General features: G+C 38.9%; 1 protein-coding gene across 1 annotated transcript; it reads right to left on the bottom strand.

The window, feature by feature from the left end:
• Nucleotides 1–14343: 14343 nt before the first annotated feature.
• nkx1.2la (NK1 transcription factor related 2-like,a) lies at nucleotides 14344–19614 on the bottom strand. The gene is made up of 2 exons (XM_063071853.1): nucleotides 19386–19614; nucleotides 14344–14960 (listed from the first exon to the last, which is right to left on the bottom strand). The coding sequence occupies exons 1-2, from the start codon at nucleotides 19612–19614 to the stop codon at nucleotides 14344–14346; spliced, it is 846 nt and encodes a 281-aa protein (XP_062927923.1).
• Nucleotides 19615–22325: the final 2711 nt, after the last annotated feature.

The raw sequence follows: 22325 nt of genomic DNA, 5'->3' as shown, positions 1-22325 counted from the left end.
TTTTATAACCACAGAGTGGTAGCTTCCTGGAACTTGTTTAGTCATTGCACTGTTGGCTGAGGTGAGCTGCCAATATACTAGATGGGAAATGAATGTTCTGCCTTTATTTAAGAAGGGTGGCAAAGAAAACAAGAAAAACCTGACAACTATAATTCTAACATGTGCTGAGTCAGTTACTGGACAGGATCATCTGGGAAGACATGTTGATTGGGCAAGTCAGCATGGAAGTGTGCATGGGAGATCATGTCTTCAGAACTTATTTGAATTTTTTGATGATGTGGCGTTCATAAATCAAAGTATTGTGTACAGGAGATGGAATGTTGTATGATTTATGATTATGAGGACACGCAGTCCCCTTTTATTGTCATTTAGTAATGCATGCATTAAGAAATGATAAAAATGTTTTTTCTAGAATGATAATCACAAAAACACATGACAAACCGACTTAAAAACTAACAAAAACCACTTAATTATAACATATAGTTACAACAGTGCAAAGCAATACCATAATTTGATAAGAACAGACCATGGCACAGTAAAAATCTGAGTCTCTCGAAAGTCCCATCATCTCACGCGGACGGTAAACCAACAGCACCGCCAACTTGCCGATGCAGCATCCCAGAAGCATCCGACCACAGTCCAACTCAGAATCCATCCAGAAAACTCCGAGCCTCCGACACCGATGCACCGGGCATCATCTCTACCGAGCGTTTCGACCCCAGCAACAGGCGATACGCAAATCCGAGGATTTGGGGCCTTTGTCTCCAGAGATTCTCGATCGCACAGTAGCAGCGAAGTTTAGGCATTTCAGAAGTTTCTCCAGATGTTCCTCTGCACTTCACAGCTGACCCCATCAAATCCGGATTGATGCATGGCCCCTAGTTACACATATCAATATCAATTCGGAACGGCCGTGCGCGCTGCGTCGCGCCGCCATCTTCTCATCCCGCCTCAGTTAAAGTTGTATGGAATGTTGGTGAGGCCTAATTTGGAATATTGTGCAGTTTTGGTCACCTACGTACAGGAAGGATGTAAATAAGGCTGAAAGAGTTAGCAGAGGGCATATGAATGGATTCTTGACAATAAAGTTAACAGAGGGCATTGAAGAAGGCTACCAAAGTGACGGAGTTTTTTGATCAGCTGAGTAAGTGGGCCGAGGAAAAAATGGAGTTTAATTCAGGTAAGTGTGAGGTATTGCATTTTGGAAAGTCAAATCCTGGTTTGACTTTCTCAGTGAATGGCAGGCCCCTTGGGAGTGTTCTAATACAGAGGTACCTTGGAGCACAACTACATGATTCGCTAAAAGTGGATTCACAGGCAGATCGGGTGGTAAAGAAAGTGTTTCGCATGCTGGTTTTCACAAGTCAGGGAATTGCATGGAAGTTGGGAGGTCATGGTGCAGTTGTACTGGACACTGGTTTTGGAAATACGGTACTTAACTGGGAGGAATGTGGAAAGCAATTACAAGGATGATGCCACGACTTGAGAGACAGAATTATCAGGAGGGGTTGGAGAGGCTGGGAGTTCATTTGTTGGAGTGTAGGAGACTGAAAAATGGTTTTACAAATGTGTTTAAAATCATGAGGGGCATAGAGTGAATGCACTTGGTCTTTTTCCTGGGGCTTAAGAAACAACTAGAGGGTATAGATTGAAGATGAGAGAGAAAAGATTTAGTATGAACTTTAAGAGCAAATTTGTGACCTGAAGGGTGGCATGTATGTAGAATATGCTGCCAGTGGAAGTGATTAAGGCAGGTACAATAACAATATTTGAAAGGCATTTGGATAGGTATATGGACTGATTTTGGGCCAAGTGCTGGCAAATGGAATTTGCTAGGCTGGGGATCTTTGTTGGCATAGACCAGTTGAATCAAAAGGTCTTTTTCCATGTTATATAGCTATGATTCTATACAGCAAGGAAGTAGTAACCAGACCATCAATTTGAGGCATTTGTTAAGGGATACATGAAGTTAATGAAACTAGAACTCACCACCATCCCTACCATTCCTCAAATAGCACTGTGGTATTTTAATGTCCATCTGAATGTGAAGATCAAAACCTCATTTGCAAGGTTTTCAGATTCTGACAATACAATACTTGTCACAATGGAGTGCTGAAAACAGACCCAAGTGCAAGACACAGACACTGAAGTACAAGGAACAGGACTTGACTAGAGTAAGGACGTGACAGGATTCAGGCAAGGAGCAGGGACTGGGGCGCGGCTGCGGGATCCTCGAGGCCGGGACTTCCCGGGGCTCAGAGACAGACTGGGAACCAAACTTCAACATAGAGCCAGGACTTATCCTTCAACAAGCCAGGACTCATCTTTAACACAACACTAACATGAGACAGGACAGAACATAGACATAGAGCCAGGACTTATCCTAAGACAAGTCAGGACTCAATTTCTCCACACCAAGGTGGGACAGGTCCACCTGTTGGGTAACAGCAGGACAGCCAAACTTACCCAGAGGCAAAGACAAGACATGACCCCCCACAGGGCAACAGCAAGACAGCCTGACTTACCCCACAGAGGCAAGGACAAGAAGAGACAAACACCAAAGAACAACAGACAGTTCCATCTCTGCTCCAGGGTAGCTCAAAGTCTCAGTTCAGCCAGCAACCTCAGCTGGCTACAGAAACAGCCAGATCCCTACCTAGCTCAGAGTGGCTGGCAGCCACTCAACTGGCCCAGGAAACAGCCAACAGCTCCAACTACTGACAGCAAGGCTCCAGGAGGGGATGGATCCCCAACACAGCCTAAAGATAGCAATTGGCTGCTCTAACCTTCCAACAGTAGGTTGTTCCAAAGGGGACTGACAAGACAAACCAGCCACCCATACACAATCCCAAGGCTATTTATACTGCAAGCCCAAAGATGGAAATCAGATGCCAATGATCAACTCAAACAAGGGACAGCTGGAAGACCCGGAGTCCTGAGACCACGGATCGGACCATGACAATATTCCCTTATCACTGTTTTGGCCTAGTTTATTTACAGGTATTTGGAAACTGCGATTATTTAGAAGTCTGAAAACACCAGTAGAGCCATAATAGACTAAGTTACCTTTTCCTGAGATACACTTTGCTAAAGTGTAAATTCCATGATTCTGTGATTTCAGATAACTTTTAAAGAAAGTGAATAGACTCAAAAGGCGCCTGGACAGATAATTGAATGAGTACTGCATCGAGAGAGAGATAGAATTAAAGCAGCCAAGTGGGATTAATATAGTTAGCATCATGGTCAGCATAGATACAGGGGTGAAGGGCCTGGTTCTCTGTTGTACAACCCCGATTCTATAAAACCATTGACTGCATGATTAACATTTCTATCATCCATAATTAATTGTACAAGAGATGATGTAACCCACTTAAAGAAAATATTTATATGTGAATGGATTCAACATCCTGAGGGGATTATTCCTGAGGGGGTATTGGGCTTCAGTCCAATACTTCCTTCTGACATGAATTAATAACATTGATTATTGGCTTTCTCTCTCCTTTCTGCCCTCTTTATATATATATCTGAAGTTTGGCCTCAGTACAGTAATGATTTTATACAGCACATTGTTAATACAGTCATGTGTTTGCATCTTTCTCACTGAAAATATTTTATGTGTTATGTTAGACCATATGACATAGGAGCAGAATTAAGCTATTTAGTGTATTGAGTCGGCCCAGCCATTCCATCATGGCTGATTTATTTTTCCTCTCAACCGCATTCTCCCGTCTTCTCCCCGTAACCTTTGACACCCTTAATAATTAAGTTCCTATCAACCTTCTTTTTAAATATACCCAATGAGTTGGCCTCCATAGCCATCTGTGACAGTGAATTCCACAGATACACTACACTGCAGCTAAAGAAGTTCCTCCTTATCTCTGTTCTAAAGGGATGTCCTTCTATTCTATGGTTGTGTCCTCTGGTCCTAGACCCACAACAGGAACATCCTCTACACATCCGTTCTATCTAGGCCTTTCAATATTTGATAGGGTTGATGACAGCCCCTCATTCTTCTAAACTCCAGCAAGTACAGGACCAGAGGCATCAGAAGCTCCTCGCACATCAACCCTTTTATTCCTGGGATTATTCTCAGAAAATTCCTCTAGACCCTCTGCAATACCAGCACATCCCTTCTTAGATATGAGGGATAAAACTGCTCTTAATAGTCCAGACATGGTCTGACCAATGCCTTATAAAGCCTCAGTATTACATCCTTGATTTTTTAATATTCTAGTCCTCTAGAAATGAATACTAGCACTGCATACATCTTCCTTGCTACCACCTCAACCTGCAAGTTAACCTTTAGGGAATCCTGCACTAAGTCTCCCAAGTGCCATTGTGCTTATTTATTTAATCTGTGATACAGCACGGAGTAGGCCCTATCAGTCCTTTGAGCCATGCTGCCCCAGCAACCCCTGACAAACCCGGTTAACCTTAACCTAATCATGGGACAATTTACATGACCAATTAACCTACCCGGCCGTTAGGAGGAAACTGGAGAACGTGGAGAAAACCCACGTATTCCATGTGGAGGATGTACAGAGACTCGTTACAGAATGGCGCCGGGATTCAACTCGAAGCTCTGGAATGCCCCAGCTGTAATAGCATTGCACTAACCGCTGTGCTACCATGGCACTTCCAACTGCTGAGTTCGCTCCCCATTTCGAAAATCGTCTACATCTTTCTTCCTTCCACCAAAGTACATGATCTGACACTTCCCTAATCATTTCTTTGCCTAATCTGTCCAAGTCCTTCTGAAAAATCCCTGCTGCCTCAACTCTACTTGCCCTCCGCCTTTGTGTCATCTGCAAACTTGACCACAATGCTATCAATTTTGCTATCCAGAACTTTGACATATAATGTGAAAATTACCAGACCCAACTCTGACCCCTTCAGAACACCACTTGTCACCTGCAGCCAACCAGAAAAGGCACCCTTTGTTTCCATTCTTTGCCTTCCGTCAGTCAGCCAATCTTTTGTCTATGCTAGTATCTTTCCTGTAATACCATGAGCTTTTAACAGTCTCATGTTTGGCACCTTGTCAAAGGCCTTCTGAAAATCCAAATGGTGGGTGACATTTGCGATGTTCCAACCCTCTAGAACATTTCCAGAATCTTTGATTCTTGAAAGATCACTACCACTGCCACCACAGTCTTTTCAGCTACTTCTTTCAGAACCCTGTGCTGTAGTCCATTTGGTCCAGGTGACTTATCTACCTTCAGACCTTTAAACTTCCCAAACATCTTCTCCTTAGTCATAGACATAGTCATAGTCATACTTTATTAATCCTGGGGGAAATTGGTTTTCGTTACAGTTGCTCCATAAATAATAAATAGTAATAGAACCATAAATAGTTAAATAGTAAAATGTAAATTATGCCAGTAAATTATCAAATAAGTCCGGGACCAGCCTATTGGCTCAGGATGTCTAACCTTCCAAGGGAGGAGTTGTAAAGTTTGATGGCCACAGGCAGGAATGACTTCCTATGACGCTCAGTGCTGCATCTCGGTGGAATGAGTCTCTGGCTGAATGTACTCTTGTGCCCACCAAGTACATTATGTAGTGGATGGGAGACATTGACCAAGTTGGCATGCAACTTAGACAGCATCCTCTTTTCAGACACCACTGTGAGAGAGTCCAGTTCCATCCCCACAACATCACTGGCCTTACGCAAACAACAGGAATTCTGCAGATGCTGGAAATTCAAGCAACACACATAAAAGTTGCTGGTGAACGCAGCAGGCCAGGCAGCATCTCTAGGAAGAGGTGCAGTCGACGTTTCAGGCCGACTGAAAGGGTCAGGAAGGGTCTCGGCCTGAAACGTCGACTGCACTTCTTCCTAGAGATGCTGCCTGGCCTGCTGCGTTCACCAGCAACTTTTACGTGTGTCACTGGCCTTACGAATGAGTTTGTTGAAGTAGAAGTGACTACATTCACTTCTGCCCCCGATACTCTCAAATTTCTGGTATGCTGCTGGTGTTTTCTACAATAAAGACTGATGTAAAATATTTATTCAGTTCATTTGCTATTTCTGATATTCATCTTCTCCAGATAGCCATGAAATACAGAAAAACCATGGGAGATACTGAAAGAAAAGACATCAATGACCACCCCCCCCCCACACACACACACACACACACACAGGATAAAGAAAAAGAAGCAAAACTTGCAAACCCCAAGCCTCCCTACCCACTTCCACACACAAAAACTAACTGATCGTCCACACAGGATATGGCAGCTGAAACATCAAACTCCAAACCCCAATCACCCCCACCACATAAAAGCTAACATCATCCGCACGGAAAACGGTGGCTAGAACATCAAACTCCAAACTCCAAACCCCTCCCTCACATAAAAACTAACAGATTTCCCAATTGAAAAATGACAACTACATTAAACCCCCAACCCCCACCCTTGCAGAAAAGAACAGCGACAATACCATTAAACCACCAACCCCTTCTCCCACACACAAAAACTTACAGATCACCAACACATTACTCGTCCAAAAGTTGGCACCAGTAAAATTCACAGGAATGTCAACCTGATTTTCATGGTCATGTCTCTCAAGTGGAATTGAGTCCATGGTATACTGTGCTACATCTTGGATCATGCAAATCTGGAATAGCAGGTTATAAAAGTAAACACTGTTACTGAAGATTTGCAACTGCAGGAAAATTGATTTCTGATAATTAGTGCTATAGTTACTTTCAGTTGACGTCAGATTCATTTGAAGGCGTGTTCATCCTCAGCTTTACAGGGAGAGATATGAATATCACTTGTTCATAGAGAACAAAATAATGCAGAATGTGTTCTGTAATCAAATTGGAGATTAAAATTCTTTTCATTTAAGCCTATAATTTGATTTAACTTAGTTAAATATAACAACTTTGAATAATTGTAACATTAAACAGCATTTATTAAATTGTCAGTCAGGAGATCTAATTAAACCAAAATTAATTTGTCATAATTAACTGTTATCTCTATTATGTTACACATCTGCACAAAAGCTCTTACTAAGTAACTAGCAGTTATCAATATATTTGGTGGAGATTGGCAGTCTCTTGTATATTTTCTCACTAATTGAAATTGTTCTTAAAGTTCAACTACTTAGTTTCTTGTAGCAGTCTCTTAGTCTTTCAACTGACCATTCGAGTTTGCTTTGCCATTCAATTATGGCTATTTTTAACCATATTTTCCTGCATTCTCCCCATAAACTTTAACCACTTTATCAATCAAGAACATATCAATCTCTGTCTTAAATACGCTCAATGAATTGACCTCCATAGCTGAAGAAACTGCATATCTGAAGAATTACAGGGACATCCTTTTATTCTGAGTCTGTGCTCTTGGACCCTAGACTTTCCTACTAAAGAATATGTCCTCTTCATATCCAGTCTATCCAGGCCTTTCATTATTCAGTGGGATCCCCCCTCATCTTTCTGAGCTCCATCAAGTACAGGCTTAAAGCCATTAAACACTTCTCATATGTTAAGCATTTCATTTCTGGGATCGTTCTTGTAAACCTCTGGACTTCCTTGAGCCAGCACATCTTTCCTTAGAGAAAGGGCCCAAAATTGATCACAAAATTCCAAGTGTGTTCTGACTAATACCTTATAAAGCCTCAGTAGCATGTCCTTGCTTTTATATTCTAGTCATCTCAAAATGAATGCTAACATTGCATTTGCCTTCCTTATTACTGACTTAACTTGCAAATTAATCTTAAAGGAATGCTGAACTAGGACTCAAGTCTCTTTGCCCCTCCAATTTCTGAATTCTGTCTGCATTGGGTAGCATGGTAACACAGCATTTATGTAGCTTAACGTTATTATAGCACCAGCGACCCAGATTCAATTCCACAGCTATCTTGTAAGGAATTCATATGTTCTCCCCATGTATGCATAGGTTTCCTCCAGGTTTCCAGTTTTCGCCGCATTGTTGAGGTATACTGGTTAGTATGCTAATTGGTCACATGGGTATAATTGGGTAGTGCAGTCCCTTTGACCCTCAAGGGTCTGCTACCATGCTGTCTTAAAGAAAAACCAAAAATATGGAAAATATTCTGCACGTTATTCTTTCTGCCAAACTACATAACCCTGCATTGTATTCTATCTGCCCCTTCTTTACCCACTCTCCCGACCCATGTCCTTCTGCAGACTCCACTATCTGTCCCTTCACCTATCTTTGTATTCTCTGCAAACTTGGCCATAATGCTATCAGTTCTTTCATCCAGATCATCCATTGAAATGCTGTAGTCCTGATGATTACCCTGCAGAACTCCACTGGTCATTGGAGCCATTCTGAAAAGAGCCCGTTAGCCCCACTCTCTACCTTCTGCCAGTTAGCCAATCTTCTATCCAAGCTAGATCTTGTCTTGTTTAGTAACCTATGTGTAACAACTTGTAAAGGCCTTCTGACAATCCGAGTTAATAACATTTACTGGCTCTCCTTTGTCTAACCTGTTTGTTACCTTCTCAAACTTGAATGTTACCTCCCAGTTTTTATTTCCAAGGAAGTTCTTGCTATAATTTCCTTCCAATAGCTAGGGAAAAAATTCATAACAAAAGTATAAACAGATGTAGAATGAACAGTATTAATATTTTGTTTTCAATTTCAGAGTCTACTTAATGTAGAAGGTGTCACAAGATGCAACAGGGGAATTTATTCTAAGCAGCTGGAGAAAGGGAGGGGAACTGAGATGCTGAATCAGATAAAAAAAAATCTAAGAGGTTTCTGAGCATTAACAGAGATGTAGAAAACAGGAAGATTTTCGTAAGACAATCAGATTGACTGAAGAAAGGCTGCTTGCTACGGTGTATTGAAAGAAAAAGCTCAATCAAGCAAAATCAAAATAAATGTTCATACAAGTCAAAAAAACGTATTTGAAAGAAAAATAGACAGCTCAGTCATACTATACAGTATGAAATTCACCTTTATACAGTACTGAATCGGAATCTGAATCAGAATTGGAACCAGGTTTATTATCACCAGCATGTTACGTGAAATTTGTTAACTTAGCAGCAGCAGTTCAATGCAATACATAACAAAGTTGAAAAAACCCAAAATAAAATAATAATAATAATAAATAAATTTCAGTATACATATAATAAATAGATTAAAAATTGTGCAAAAAATAGAAATACTATATATTAGAAAAATGAGGTAGCGTCCAAGGGTTCAATGTCCATTTAGGAATCGGATGGCAGAGGGGAAGAAGCTGTTCCTGAATCGCTGAGTGTGTGCCTTTAGGTTTCTGTACCTCCTACCCGATGGCAACAGTGAGAAAAGGGCATGCCCTGTGCAAAAGTCTTAGCCATATATATTTAGTCGAGTGCCTAAGGCATTTGAACAATACTATAATTGTCGATGTGGAGCGCAGAGTAAGTTTGTAAATCTGGCAGGAGCAAAGAATGCTTGGAATGATGAGGGCAGAGGGCTTCAGGAAGTGTGTGGAACAGGTAGCAGGAAAGAAGTGTCAGGGCAGGGAGGGCGGTGACGTAGGTGCAGACACATCCAGCCCTGAGGCACCAGGCAAGGTAATTTGATTCCAAGCAATTGGTTTATTGATCATAACAGAATATCTTTCTGCTTCTCACTGCCTCCCTTCTCTCTTCCTCTTTTCCTGACCATGATTCCCCTCTCCCTGTCCCTTTCCCACTGCCAGTCCCACAATAGAGACCCATATTGGAATCAGGTTTATCATGACTCACATATGTAATGAAATTTGTGGGGTTTTTTGCGGCAGCAGTACTGTGCAACACATAAAATTACCACAGTACTGTGGAAAAGTCCTAGGCATCCTAGCTATATATATGCATCTAAGACTTCTGCACAGTGCCTTTAAGATTCAGTGCAAGTATAAATTCAGGTCCAACAATCAACTCATGCCTTCCCAGAAAGAAGCTATCTCTATAGGTTAGCTAATGCATGTAGTGATGTTATAGATTACATAATGTTACATTTTACTACCATTCGATAACACTGCAAAAACAGAAAACATATTCATATTCCTGATTACTATTTGCATAACTGCATAGGGTACAGCCTTTATGATTTGTGAGTTAAATGCACTTTTAAACACTGGATTTTATTTATGAAAACAAAACTGATCTTGTGAAAATAGTCTGGTGTGACTTGCTTTTTGCCAACCATACCCTCCCACTTCAAATTAAAAGAGATCGTCAAAGTACTTAGAATTGGAGAGCAAAACGCAAAATGCTAGGGGGTACAGGGTTTTTTTTATATAGAATATGACAAATAAACAGGAATAGGATACTAGGATGGTCAAAGATGGGAGGGTGAAGTGTAGGTTTGTATATATATATATGTGTGTGTGTGTGAGTGATTGGGTGAAGGGATTTAGAATGTATGTCTAGTGCACATTCTGGAGCAGAGGGTGGCAGTAATGCACCATTAAGCTGGATGCCAACCGCCGTAAAACAAGATACAGACAAACAGCAACATGCTAGAGAAACTCAAACAACAAGAATTCTGCAGATGCTGGAAATTCAAGCAACACACATAAAAGTTGCTGGTGAATGCAGCAGGCCAGGCAGCATCTCTAGGAAGAGGTGCAGTCGACGTTTCAGGCCGAGACCCTTCGTCAGGACTAACTGAAGGAAGAGTGAGTAAGGGATTTGAAAGTTGGAGGAGGAGGAGATCCAAAATGATAGGAGAAGACAGGAGGGGGAGGGATGGAGCCAAGAGCTGGACAGGTGATAGGCAAAAGGGATACGAGAGGATCATGGGACAGGAGGTCCGGGAAGAAAGACGGTGGGGGGGACCCAGAGGATGGGCAAGGGGTATGTTCAGAGGGACAGAGGGAGAAAAAGGAGAGTGAGAGAAAGAATGTGTGTATAAAAATAAGTAACAGATGGGGTACGAGGGGGAGGTGGGGCATTAGCGGAAGTTAGAGAAGTCGATGTTCATGCCAATCAGGTTGGAGAAACTCAATTGGTCAGACAGCAGAGAGTTGACATTTCAGGTCAAGGTTCTTCATCAGGCCATTCACTTCCCTCCTCAGATGCTACTCTATCAGTTGAATTCCGTCAGCAATTCCAGCATCTGTGGTCTCCTGTGTCTCCACCTTGATATCCTAATCCACCACAGTGATTTGCACAAACTGGTGAAGTCAGTTCAGGAACCTATAAGACAGTACTATGCCCAAAATTAGATCAGTTCACAGAAATCTCCAAATCAATGAGGAAATGTAATGAGAGACCGAGGACCCAAATGCTGGTGTATCCAAGATTAGAACTGAGACACGATATAAGACAGAGATGAGAACAGGGATCTAAACTAGACACTAGATAAGAACCCGAAGTTGAGCTAACAATTGAGCACTGAATCGCAGTTCACGTGCTCTTTAAATATTAAAATCTTGGCATCAAAACATGGCGGCCATTTAGTGGGGTGGCCTGAGTCTTTAAAGGGACCTTGCCAGCTATCCATATTCCAGAGAGTTGCAGTGTCCTCCACCTCGGAAGCTGGGGCAGTCAGGTGCGTATCATAACAAAAATATATGTAGCAAACCATAAATCATGCATCAAGAATGCTTGTCCTGTGGAAGGAAATATCACTAAATACACTTCGAAAACAAAAGAAAATAACTTTATTAATAACATTTTATTATCATTTAATACCTTATTTATTTACAATTTGTGCTTTAATATTTCTTCACAATACAGAAAAACCACGAAGGAAGGAATTCTTCAAAAATATGTTGTATATAGTTTAAGCATGTTCTTCTGACCCTACTTCTTTGATAGTTTATTTTCAGTTATTTTTATTGTTTATTGGAAGCTTTGTTGCTGTAAAAGATACCAAGCCACTATCTGAGAAGATTAAAGAATTTTTTTCAATTCTCCCAGACACAATTTAACCCTCAATTGAAACCATCAAAATTAGATTCAATACATGACATTTGAGCAGTGAAAATTATATTCTGCAATGTTGATTTAAGAAAAATCCATTTTCAACCAAAATTTATAGTATAAATAGCATAAAGCATTAGATGAACCTCTACAGTTCCTTTTAACTTGTTCTGATCTTCAGATATATTGTTAAAATAATTTGAAATCAATAAGCATGAACAATCAGCTTGCTATTTCCTTGAGCTTCATGTTTTGTGTTATTTATTTATCTGAATAACAAATATGCAAACATGGGGCACATTGTATTTGAAATTAATTAGCAAACTTTTATAGAAAAAAATATTTAGCCTAATATTAAAGTTATACCCATGACTTGCTATTTTTATAATTATCTCATATGGATTATCACAGATATTATCAGCATTACATTTAATTGAGGTGGGTATGTATTATTTATAATCATGGTTAGCATTGGGTGAGGTTTAAAGGTGTTGCTTTACCTAAATATCTTTAATACACAAATATTCTGATTTTATTTTTTGACAGCTAACATGTGTCAGTGGGTTCAAACAACCTTAAAACCAGCTTTCAGAATGTCCATAATCCTACATTTATCAGTTTATATTTCTTTTGAAACTAAGGCTGTGTGAAACATCTAGAAACATTGACAGATCAAGTTAATCAAAGTTAATCAAAAAAAATCTTTAACAAATATTCGGGAAATGTAATATAATTGCATTGTAACAACCAATAAGAATTAAACAATATGAAAGTAAGTTGCTCTCTCTATGGAGCTATAAATGATGAACGTTAAAAACTGTAGTAACCTTCTTTATTATCTTCTATGGTGAACTTGGCATGTTCAAAATCCAAACTTTGGGAGTCACAAAGTTCAACACCAGCTCATGAAAATTATTGCATTTCTATTATGTCAAAAACTTATTTGTCTTTTGTAAAGAAATGTATTGATTGTCAAAGCCAAATTCCCTTAAGAATCCAGGAATAAGTAATGATGCTTCTCCGAAATTAAGTTGTTAAGAAAAGGATATAGATTCATTCTAATTAAGCTGTATTCTCTTGTGGTAGTGAAGGCTGCATAAAACTGTAAAATACTGTACCTGATATCATAAACCCTTATCTGGAATAACAAAATAACTTGAACTATTTTTGGACGACAACTTCCTTTCTTGCCTCATTTTCTGTTAACTATTGTGTCTCAGTGCATATCCATCTCATGCATCCTATTATTTAATTGCTGTCATTTGTTATATTTGATAAAGAATTTTCATTTTTTTGTGATAATTCTGGCCACAAGGGATTGAAAACACTTAATATGGAATAACATTTAAGGGTCTACAAAGGTAGAGTTTAAGGACTTTGAAGAATATACAGTGGATTCCGGGGTTATTTGGGACACATTGGGACCAGTACATTTTGGCCCAATTAGCGGAAGTTTCATGGAAATAGTTAAATACTTAAACTACTGTTTAACAAAGTAACAATTTATGTATTTAAATGAAATACAGAACAAATAAGAAAACTACTAATAACTCTATAGTACTATAATGCTGTGTATTAGTTCTTAATAGTTATCGATGGAGGAATTCATCTGCTGTGTTCTTCTGATTGATTGTAAATGAACAAAATGTTACCCAGAGCAGATAATGAACTGCCTTCATACAATGCCTTCAACGATTGCATCCTCTCTCCAAATTTTTTTTCATTGTAACATTCAAGATGATAGTCAATACCTTTGTAATTCTTAACTTGTTAAAGTAATGAAATCATTTCATTTTTACTCCCAGCTGTTTCTGGCATCTCCAAGCCCGAATACTTGAAACTGTGGTGAGCAATATCATTCCAAATTGCCTTACTGCCTGTTTCTTGTCGACAATCAATGACAAAATTCACTGCATTTTGAACACAAATACACGCTACTACTACTATTTAAAAACTGATCGCTCTGAACACAGTGTAGTGTCTAACAGCCACGCAAATACACACGACTGATGGTAGCTAGAAACCGTTCAGCAACATACCCCTGCCCCAATTAGGCAGCATGGTGTCCAAAATAAATTGCTGTCCCAATTAACTAATGGCCCAATTAACTGGAATCCACTGTATTTGTTTTAGCACCAATAGACTGAACATACAGGTGTAGCTAGTCTTTAGGTTCATAATCTAAGAATTATAATCCTAGATTTAATGCTCGATAAGAATCCAAAAGCAGATATATTTCTTCTGACTCTATCAGGTTTGTTTGTTCTTAGTTTCAGATGAAGAACCAGCATATCTCTAATATGTTGTTGAAGCTCAAACCTTGTCAGTATAATGCTTTTAAACACTGCCTCTAAACAAATTGACCTCTCTAGAGCTGCTCAGCCCTTTTAAGAGGGATGCTTACATTATTACAAGATGGTTGAAAAATGTTGTCAATCTGTTCTGTGTAAATCATTACTTGAGGTATATATTTTCACAAATGTGGTGCATAAAATGGTGTCAAGTAAGTAGAACTCAGGAAGGGAGACATCAATCCTGTAGAGGATGATACTAAAGGGACTGGTGTTGCCGTCTGGCAAATGACGTTCCCTGCAGCATAAGTCTGAAAAGTTGGAAAGCTGAGTACACTTGTTCCAGGAGGACTCGGACTGACTCCAGACAAGCTAGTTGGTCCAGGCTGAATTGTGCTATCTGCTCCAGGGTTTTGTTTTTTCCACTTTGTGCGTCTGTTCTGAAACCAGATTTTAACCTGAGTTTCTGTAAGGCTGAGGGCCAAAGCAAGGTTGAGGCGTTCACATACTGATAGATAGCGGGTTGAGCGAAATTTATTCTCCAAAGCCACTAGTTGCTCATATGTGAATGCAGTTCTAGCTCGTCTTGGTTTAGCACAGCCTGGTTCAGCTCGACGACGTTTTTGCCTGGGTGCAATATGATCAGACCTGGATTCCAACTCAGTGGAGGCATTGTGATCTTTGTGGAATTCAGGCTGTGTTGAATTATTATCCTCTTGATATAGCTGAAGGTTTCCATGGGATTCTGGAAATTCTTTTGAAGTATTAGCATTGGAATGTCTGTGTTGTTCCCTTCCATCTGCAAACAAGCAGTTATTAAGATATCAGCTATAGAGGTTTTGGAATGCAGTTCAAACTATAATATTTAACCATTTGTTTTTCTCTACTACCATAGTCAAACCTATATTCATCCTGAAGTAATTGGGTTTGAAACTGAATGTTTTCTGAACGAACTTACAGCATATGTGGTTAATTCTCAATTTTTTTGTTATTGTAAAATAATTGGCATTTAAAACATAATCAAGTCTTCAGTGCAAGTATCAATATGCACTTTGTTTTAAACTATCAGTTACTGAACTGCTCCCAAAGGATAAAAGTAAACATCATATTATGTCCAGTAGATTTACTGACTGGAATAAAGAACAGCCTTCTAAAATATTCCCATCTATTTTATTACAGTGTTATCTGAATGCAATAGAGGGGAGGGATCATTGACTCAGGCCTAAGAGGCCAGCGTCGGGCATTTTCATGCCTTACAAAGCGCGGAACAAAAGACTGTGTGGCACGCCACTCCTCACACAGACATAGAGCAATGTGTGGTTAAGTGCCTTGCTCAAGGACACAACACGCTGCCTCAGCTAAGGCTTGAACTGGCGACCTTCAGATCACCAGACGAATGCCTTAACTACTTGGCCACGTGCCCACACAATGCAATAGAATTACATGAAAAGTTGCCAAATACATTGCTATTAAAAGCCATAGAGTCGAAAGGAATACATCCAAACATTTAAACTAAAATACAACATGTACAGTATCAATACTTAATAGTGAATTTAGAACTGAATATCCTGGACTATGTTTCACCATTTTTACTAGTGTAAAATTAGATTATTACAGTCCAATTTCAGGATACAGTATCCTATTTCCAAACAACCAAAATGGCATTGACACCTATCTAGGTATTTGTGTCACTCTCTTGAAGCCGGAATTATATCTCTTAAATGTAAAATGAGAAATGCATATTCTATAGTAAACCAGAGTGGATAAGCAGAACAGGTTCTGCGTCTGCTTCACTAAGATACCTTGGTACCATTGAAAAAGATGTTTGAGGGCTGAATTATATACAGCTATTGCTTTCTATTTATACTTGTATTTCATAGCATATATACCCAAGCTTGGGTCATTAATATTCTATAGATAGTTATGGTTGTAGTATAGATTAGGGCACAACCCTACTTGTGTAAAAGGTCATTCAGTCAAACTTCCAGGGAGGTGAAATCTGCAATATCTTCATTACATCATCATTTAACTCGGTGATTTCAGGTTATACCTTATGCCAACACCCATAATGTAATAACATGTTTATTTCGGTATCTTACTCATTTGAACTATAGACCTACTGCATCACAGTGCCAATGACCTGCATTCAATTTTGATTTCAGGTACTATTTGTGTAAAGTCTGCATCTTTTTTTGGAATCACATTGGTTTCTTCTGGTGCTCTTCTATACTCCAACATCCTAAAGATGTCTGGGTGAACCACTGCAACTTTTCCCTCGTAAGTGTAGGTGCAAATATGGGTAAAATAGATTACAATGAAAATTAGTGGGCAATGGGAATGCACTGAGAGTGAATATCAACTTAATGAGCCAAATGGCATCCTTCTATATCAGAAGGAAATATGGAAATATCTCTGGCCCAACTCCATTCCCACCAACCCGATGCCCGCCCTCCATTGGCACTGTGCAATCTGAAGGTGTTCTGATCTACACCACGTAGTATCTCTGTGTTCCTCTAAAGTCTTCAATCTGCTTTTTGTCGCGGCTGCTAGCACAATTTTTCTTAGTTTAGTCTTGCTGACATGGATCAGCATTTAGGATTTTGTTTTTATATTCTTGCCATTCCTGCTATGTAATTCAAAGTTTTATTTGTTACATGAAGTTAGTAGATATAAAACTTTTATACCCTTTTCAGCTTTATAAATGCAACAAGTTTGAACTTCAACTTATTAATATAATCCAAAACTACGGGGAATCCCAAACTGTAAAGTACTACACTCATTTATTACACACAGGTAGCACAGTGTGTGTGCCAAAAAGAAGGCAACTACATGACCATAACCCTAAAGGAGATCAATTTTTTCAAAAAAATGTTGAAAGCCTTGACATCAAAGGAAAATTTTAAAAAAGAAATGGTCAAAAAGTAAAGTTAGCCCGTGGTTGTGCTTTTAAACACTGTGTACTGTAAACGGGGGTGGGGGGTGGGGGAAGACTTGCACAAACACGTTTTGATTGTGAGAGTAGTGCCCAATAGCCCAATAGATATACTATCAACCATGAGGTACTGCTGGAAATTGCAAATACGGTATAATCAACGCTTCCATACTTTCATTATCTCTCTCGAATCAATGTTCCTTCTATAAAGTCTACCTCCTGTGTACACAACACTGACAGGTTTTATTGACCAATCACTAAAATAAATTCCATTTTAAAGCTCAATTCATGCAAGTGAACAATTTTGAGAAATGATACTAACTTTGAATGTCTTTATAGTTAAAACATTGTTCTAGAAGTGTTCGAGTATGTTTTAAGGACTAGTAATGCGGGTTTACCTATCTTGAAAACGATATACTGTATATAATCCTTGCGAAGTACTATAATTTATAATGCATTAAATTTACCATTAAAACAAAACACTCATATTTTCCCATTTTTCTTTATTTCGTTCAGACTGTGAGTCGATCCGTATTCCCTCATCGTAAAATTAATTATTAATAGTAATTATGTCAATTATGAATTTATTTATCTGTCAATTACCTCTGGATCGTATATCAGTTTTGTCTCAACAAAATCAAAACACGGCGGTAATCATAGACTGCCTATTCTATTTGTGCCCTCCCCCCCCATCCCTTGTCCTTTTTTAAAGTTGTTACAGGGAATTAGAAATTGTATAGATTCACGCTGACATGGATTAACATGGTTTTCATAAATTCTTTTCAAAGTCTGAAATTGTCTAGCGATTCACGGATGGACTGTCCCATTGAAAAATCGCAAGCACTCAGAGATCATAGGTCAACTAAGTTTCCAAAATGTGTGCCAGAATTCATCTAAAACCTAAAACGGTATTTTTGTGAATTAGAGAACAAGTGCAATACCGTGACAGAGCAGTAGTCAAAATTCGGAACTGTGGCCAGCGCTGATTCTTTTAGTTACAGGTGAAAAATAAGGTATTGTAAATCCGAATACCTATACTGTAGTAGGGGCACTTGCGCGTCATTGAGTGACGCCTCTCCCGGGTAAAAAAAGTAAAGTTTTGTTATTGACGTAGTTTATCGCAAGTTGCATTGCTGAACCTTCGACTTGAGACCTAATAATAGATTATGAGTATATTTGATTTTGTTTTCAAAGGAATGTAAGGGGGACGTGGTCAAAAACACTGATCGCATCCTGATTGGGACGAAACCAAGCACTGCTTCAAGCAGATGGAGAGTTATGACAGGATACACGAAAAGGTATCCAAATCTACACTAGCCACGATGTGCAATTAGAGTTTCAGATTTTAACAGATCGATAATACCATCTATTAAAGGTAAGTTTTAATCGAAAAATATTTGGACCTTCGATCTGCTTCAGACTCGCGTATTTGCTGCTGTACCTGCAAGCTGCTGGAAGGAGATATGCACAAGTCAGTAATAGGATATCGATCATTTGAGCAGCGGCATCCTCTGTGGGACGATTTAAACAATTACCCAGGCTCTCTCCCAGTGCCAATCACACACTGCAAAGAGCTGTTATTGAACAGCTGTAATTGTTTTTCAAGATACGGCAAGAAGTGTATGTCATCTTTATGATTCCAGTGCATTTCACGATAAGAATAAAAGGGAGAAAATATTAAATTACTATGCACTAATCATGAGATGGTCTGATGTTTTAAATGCAACAAAATAGCTTTTTTTGTCTCCCATTTCAATACACTTGCCCAACAGATGTGGTTATGTAATTATCCAAGAAGATACATTTTCCGTAGGTTTAACCGTCTCTCCATTTAAAAAAAAATATATAATTGAGTAAACATGTTACGTATCTACCCAATTCATTCATTAATTTATTGCTTATTTTGATCATGGCGTGATTTTTTTCCCCATGGACGATGGAATACAGTAAATGAAGACTTCTTGCCCATAAAGTTACAAGGTTTCCTTTAAAAACAGTTAGTCAATTTCATAAACTCAAGGAGTTTTGACAGTGGATTGGTTTAGAAGCACATAGGTAGTATACGACCTGAGTATCCGTTAATCACGTTTCTTTTCGTTGAAAATTCGGGTAAAATAACAAACCAAACTAGTACTATGCAAGCTGTTTATACGTTTCAATACAAACCCGGTAAGTGGCCTAATAAAAAAAAATCGAGTAACTTTGGTACAATCAAAAGGCTATTGGCGAAATCGTTTTGTTGTGATAAGATCCTGAGGCTGATTAAAATAGGACCATACATGATTTACTCACCAGATTCGGTGCTGATTTGGTTGCTGTTCTTTTCAGCACTTAGCTTTACTGTCTCCTTTAAGGTCTGTACTGTACTGTTAAGTACACTGTTTTCATCTGGCCCCTTGTCTTGCAGCCCAAGCGCCTGAGATTTACCTGTAAATTTTTGCGGGTCGAGAATATCTATGATGGAGAAGGATATCTTGTGAGTGGGGCTCATCTCTTCCCCACTCTCCGGACACTCGAACATCGCCCTCTTCCACTTTAGAACCTACCCAGTAGGCAGAGCTTGAGTAACAGTACAGAGAAGACAGCGATTTTGACACAAGTTGGCACACACTAGAAATCAGTTCGGAACTAAAATAGATTTTCAAAATACTAGCACTTCACAGTGCACACCTGACACAACAATTACCAGTTAATGCTTTAGGTTTGTGACCATCTGTGGACAATGAATTGATCCGATGTTAGGGCTGCTCGTCTGTTTGCCTTTATAAGCAGATTGCAGTGCCTCGACATGAAGGTGCAACCTCTGCTCCTGCGCTTATGTCGTGGGGCTCCTCTCCGAGTGTGAAGCTGGTCTGTTGAATGAATGCCTGGGTTCGTGACAGAGACTAATACTAGCAGTGCACGTGGTACAGAGCCCAGAAGCAAATCTCAGCTATTAACACTATAGAGGCCTTTGGATATGCATGGACAAGTTCCGTACGCGTGATTACAATAATAGTTTAGGCGAACTTCAAAGGGATAACCATTGCCATTACAATAGATGGAAAACAATGGCGTGTTTTTATTTGCGGACACTTAATTTCAGCTAGCCGTTGCAGTAAAGGACAATTGTGTGTAAACGTAACGGAAAGTTACTTGCTGGTGCTGTGGATTTTTGCTAATACTGCAAAATCATGTTTGAGTGAATATTTAGTTCTCAATGTCGTCTGAAAAGTTACATTTTAAATTGCAAATAGGTGCAAGTTTAAGTAACATATATCAAATATTTACTAATAATTATGTTTGACAGTTTGAATTTTTTATTGTAAATCAAGTGTGGCATGAAAAAATCAATTAATTCAATGAGATAATTTCAGTTTTACTAGATACGTCTTGCAATTAAATCTTGTACTTCCAAATCTAATATTGCATTTAATCTTATGGTAATTGAGTTGCGGATACGATAGTGTACTCCAAAGACAAACACTTGGAAATTTATATCCCCTACCTTAGCTTTGCTACTATTTGGTTTTAGACCTTTTGGGAAATACTTTGCGCACAGTAAGATGTTTTTTCTAAAAAGCTCCAAGGACGTTCTTCTGCTTTGTATACCGTTCACCTGTGTAATGTAGATATATCGCATGTTACTTCAATCTTTAATGAATGGACATCAAGTGACTCTCTCCGAAGCAAGAGAATTGTGTATTCTGCCACATAAAAACAGAAATGTTTGTATCCACTGTTCTTTTTAACCTTTTGTAAATTAATATGTATGTTTGACTTGAAGCTGTTTTGGAAATAACCATCAAAACTGTATTTTGTTGATAATCTCCGTTTTTATTGAATTAAAGTAAGAGTACTTTGAGATAACCTGTGGATAACGTTTTAAACATTGTGTAGAAACGTACTAAATCCATCGGATCCAGCCCATTTGGGACATCTTGCAAATCAGCGGAACAAATTCGCGTTGCACTTTAACCGTCCATCCGGTACTTCAATTATACTCTATTGTCCGCCGTAATTACATGGATCTTTTTATAAACATTATGTAGATCAAATCATTTGCATCTGATAATACCTTAAGAGGCGTTACCAGACTGATGGAAATGCAGGGAGCTGGACAATATATCGCATGTCAGCGCTGTAACCATCCAGCACCCAGCTGGTGTTGCTAAGTTAAAACACAATCTTTCATATGTTTAAAACTATTTTCGCACGGTAGTGCTTCTTTAAGTGCAGCTACAAATATTACTTTTTATAGTAATGTTACAAACCTTCATTAGCACGTGTTTGTGCAGCATGAAGCTGAAGAAACATGTATGTCCGAATTCATTGAATGTTAGTGCCAGCGATATTCAGGACTTGGTCGTTTTTTAACTCCTGCACTTCTGTAGATGATTCATTATTGCAACGACACTAATAACGAATACTTCTCTACAATATCATTAAATGCTTCAGCGTAAGGCTGAGATACAAACTTTATCTGGATTTAATTTCTTACTTTCAAGATGTTGGGGAAAATCTAAAGTTCAAGGACTGAAAAGAATATTAGCTCCAGATGCTCTCGCATGTGCGCATTCAGTGTTTCTAACTCTAAGCTTGGACTGTGGCGGTTTGTCGCTGTACTGTAAAACTATTCAATGGTGTATTCAAGGAAAAGTCGCTAGTGAAAGTGAAACGATCTCTCATAGCAGAATGTAGGATTTTAGAGCAATTATAATAAGAATAGTTATTAAGTAATTACAAGGTTAGTTCAATTACAAAGTGAATGAACTCAAACGTGAAAGTCAATGCTGCTATTATGGACAAGGGACGTTGTTTCAATCTATGTGTGATATGTTGTTCTAGGGCCCTTAGTTTTCTACTTTTATTTGTTTGTTTCTGTATCGTGTGTTAAGCTATTAATCTTTATAAACATTGAAAGCTGAGATAGCCGACTCTTGCCTCCGACGTTCTGGACCAAGCGATAATCCGCTAATCGAGTGAACATTTAAGTATAATTAAAAACTGTATTATCCTTTAGGTTTTTTTAAAAGTTTGTCTCAAGGTGCACGCAAACAACCATTTCATTAGCAACAAATTCACGTCTCTCACTTTTTATTTGTAGTTTTGGATTTTTTTTGTCAAAAACTCTATCAATCTACGCCACTTAACCTATATGTACACGATTCAACTTTAGATTTTGATATGATTGAAAACTGTAGTATTACGTGTCTTCTCCACGTTTGAATTTTATTTTCTTAAGAACAAAAT

Source organism: Mobula hypostoma, chromosome 19 (assembly GCF_963921235.1).
Source record: "Mobula hypostoma chromosome 19, sMobHyp1.1, whole genome shotgun sequence".
NCBI lineage: Eukaryota > Metazoa > Chordata > Chondrichthyes > Myliobatiformes > Myliobatidae > Mobula > Mobula hypostoma.
The sequence above is the reverse complement of the archived record's forward strand: the minus strand, read 5'-3'. Positions and strand labels throughout refer to the sequence as shown.

Bases quoted from the DNA above. Each gene is read 5' to 3' on its own strand.
- nkx1.2la (XM_063071853.1), bottom strand. From the start codon at position 19,614: ATGTTCGAGTGTCCGGAGAGTGGGGAAGAGATGAGCCCCACTCACAAG. The intron at 14,961-19,385 runs GTGAGTAAATCA...GCTTGTTTGCAG, and splicing joins CCAAATCAGCACCGAATCTG to ATGGAAGGGAACAACACAGA.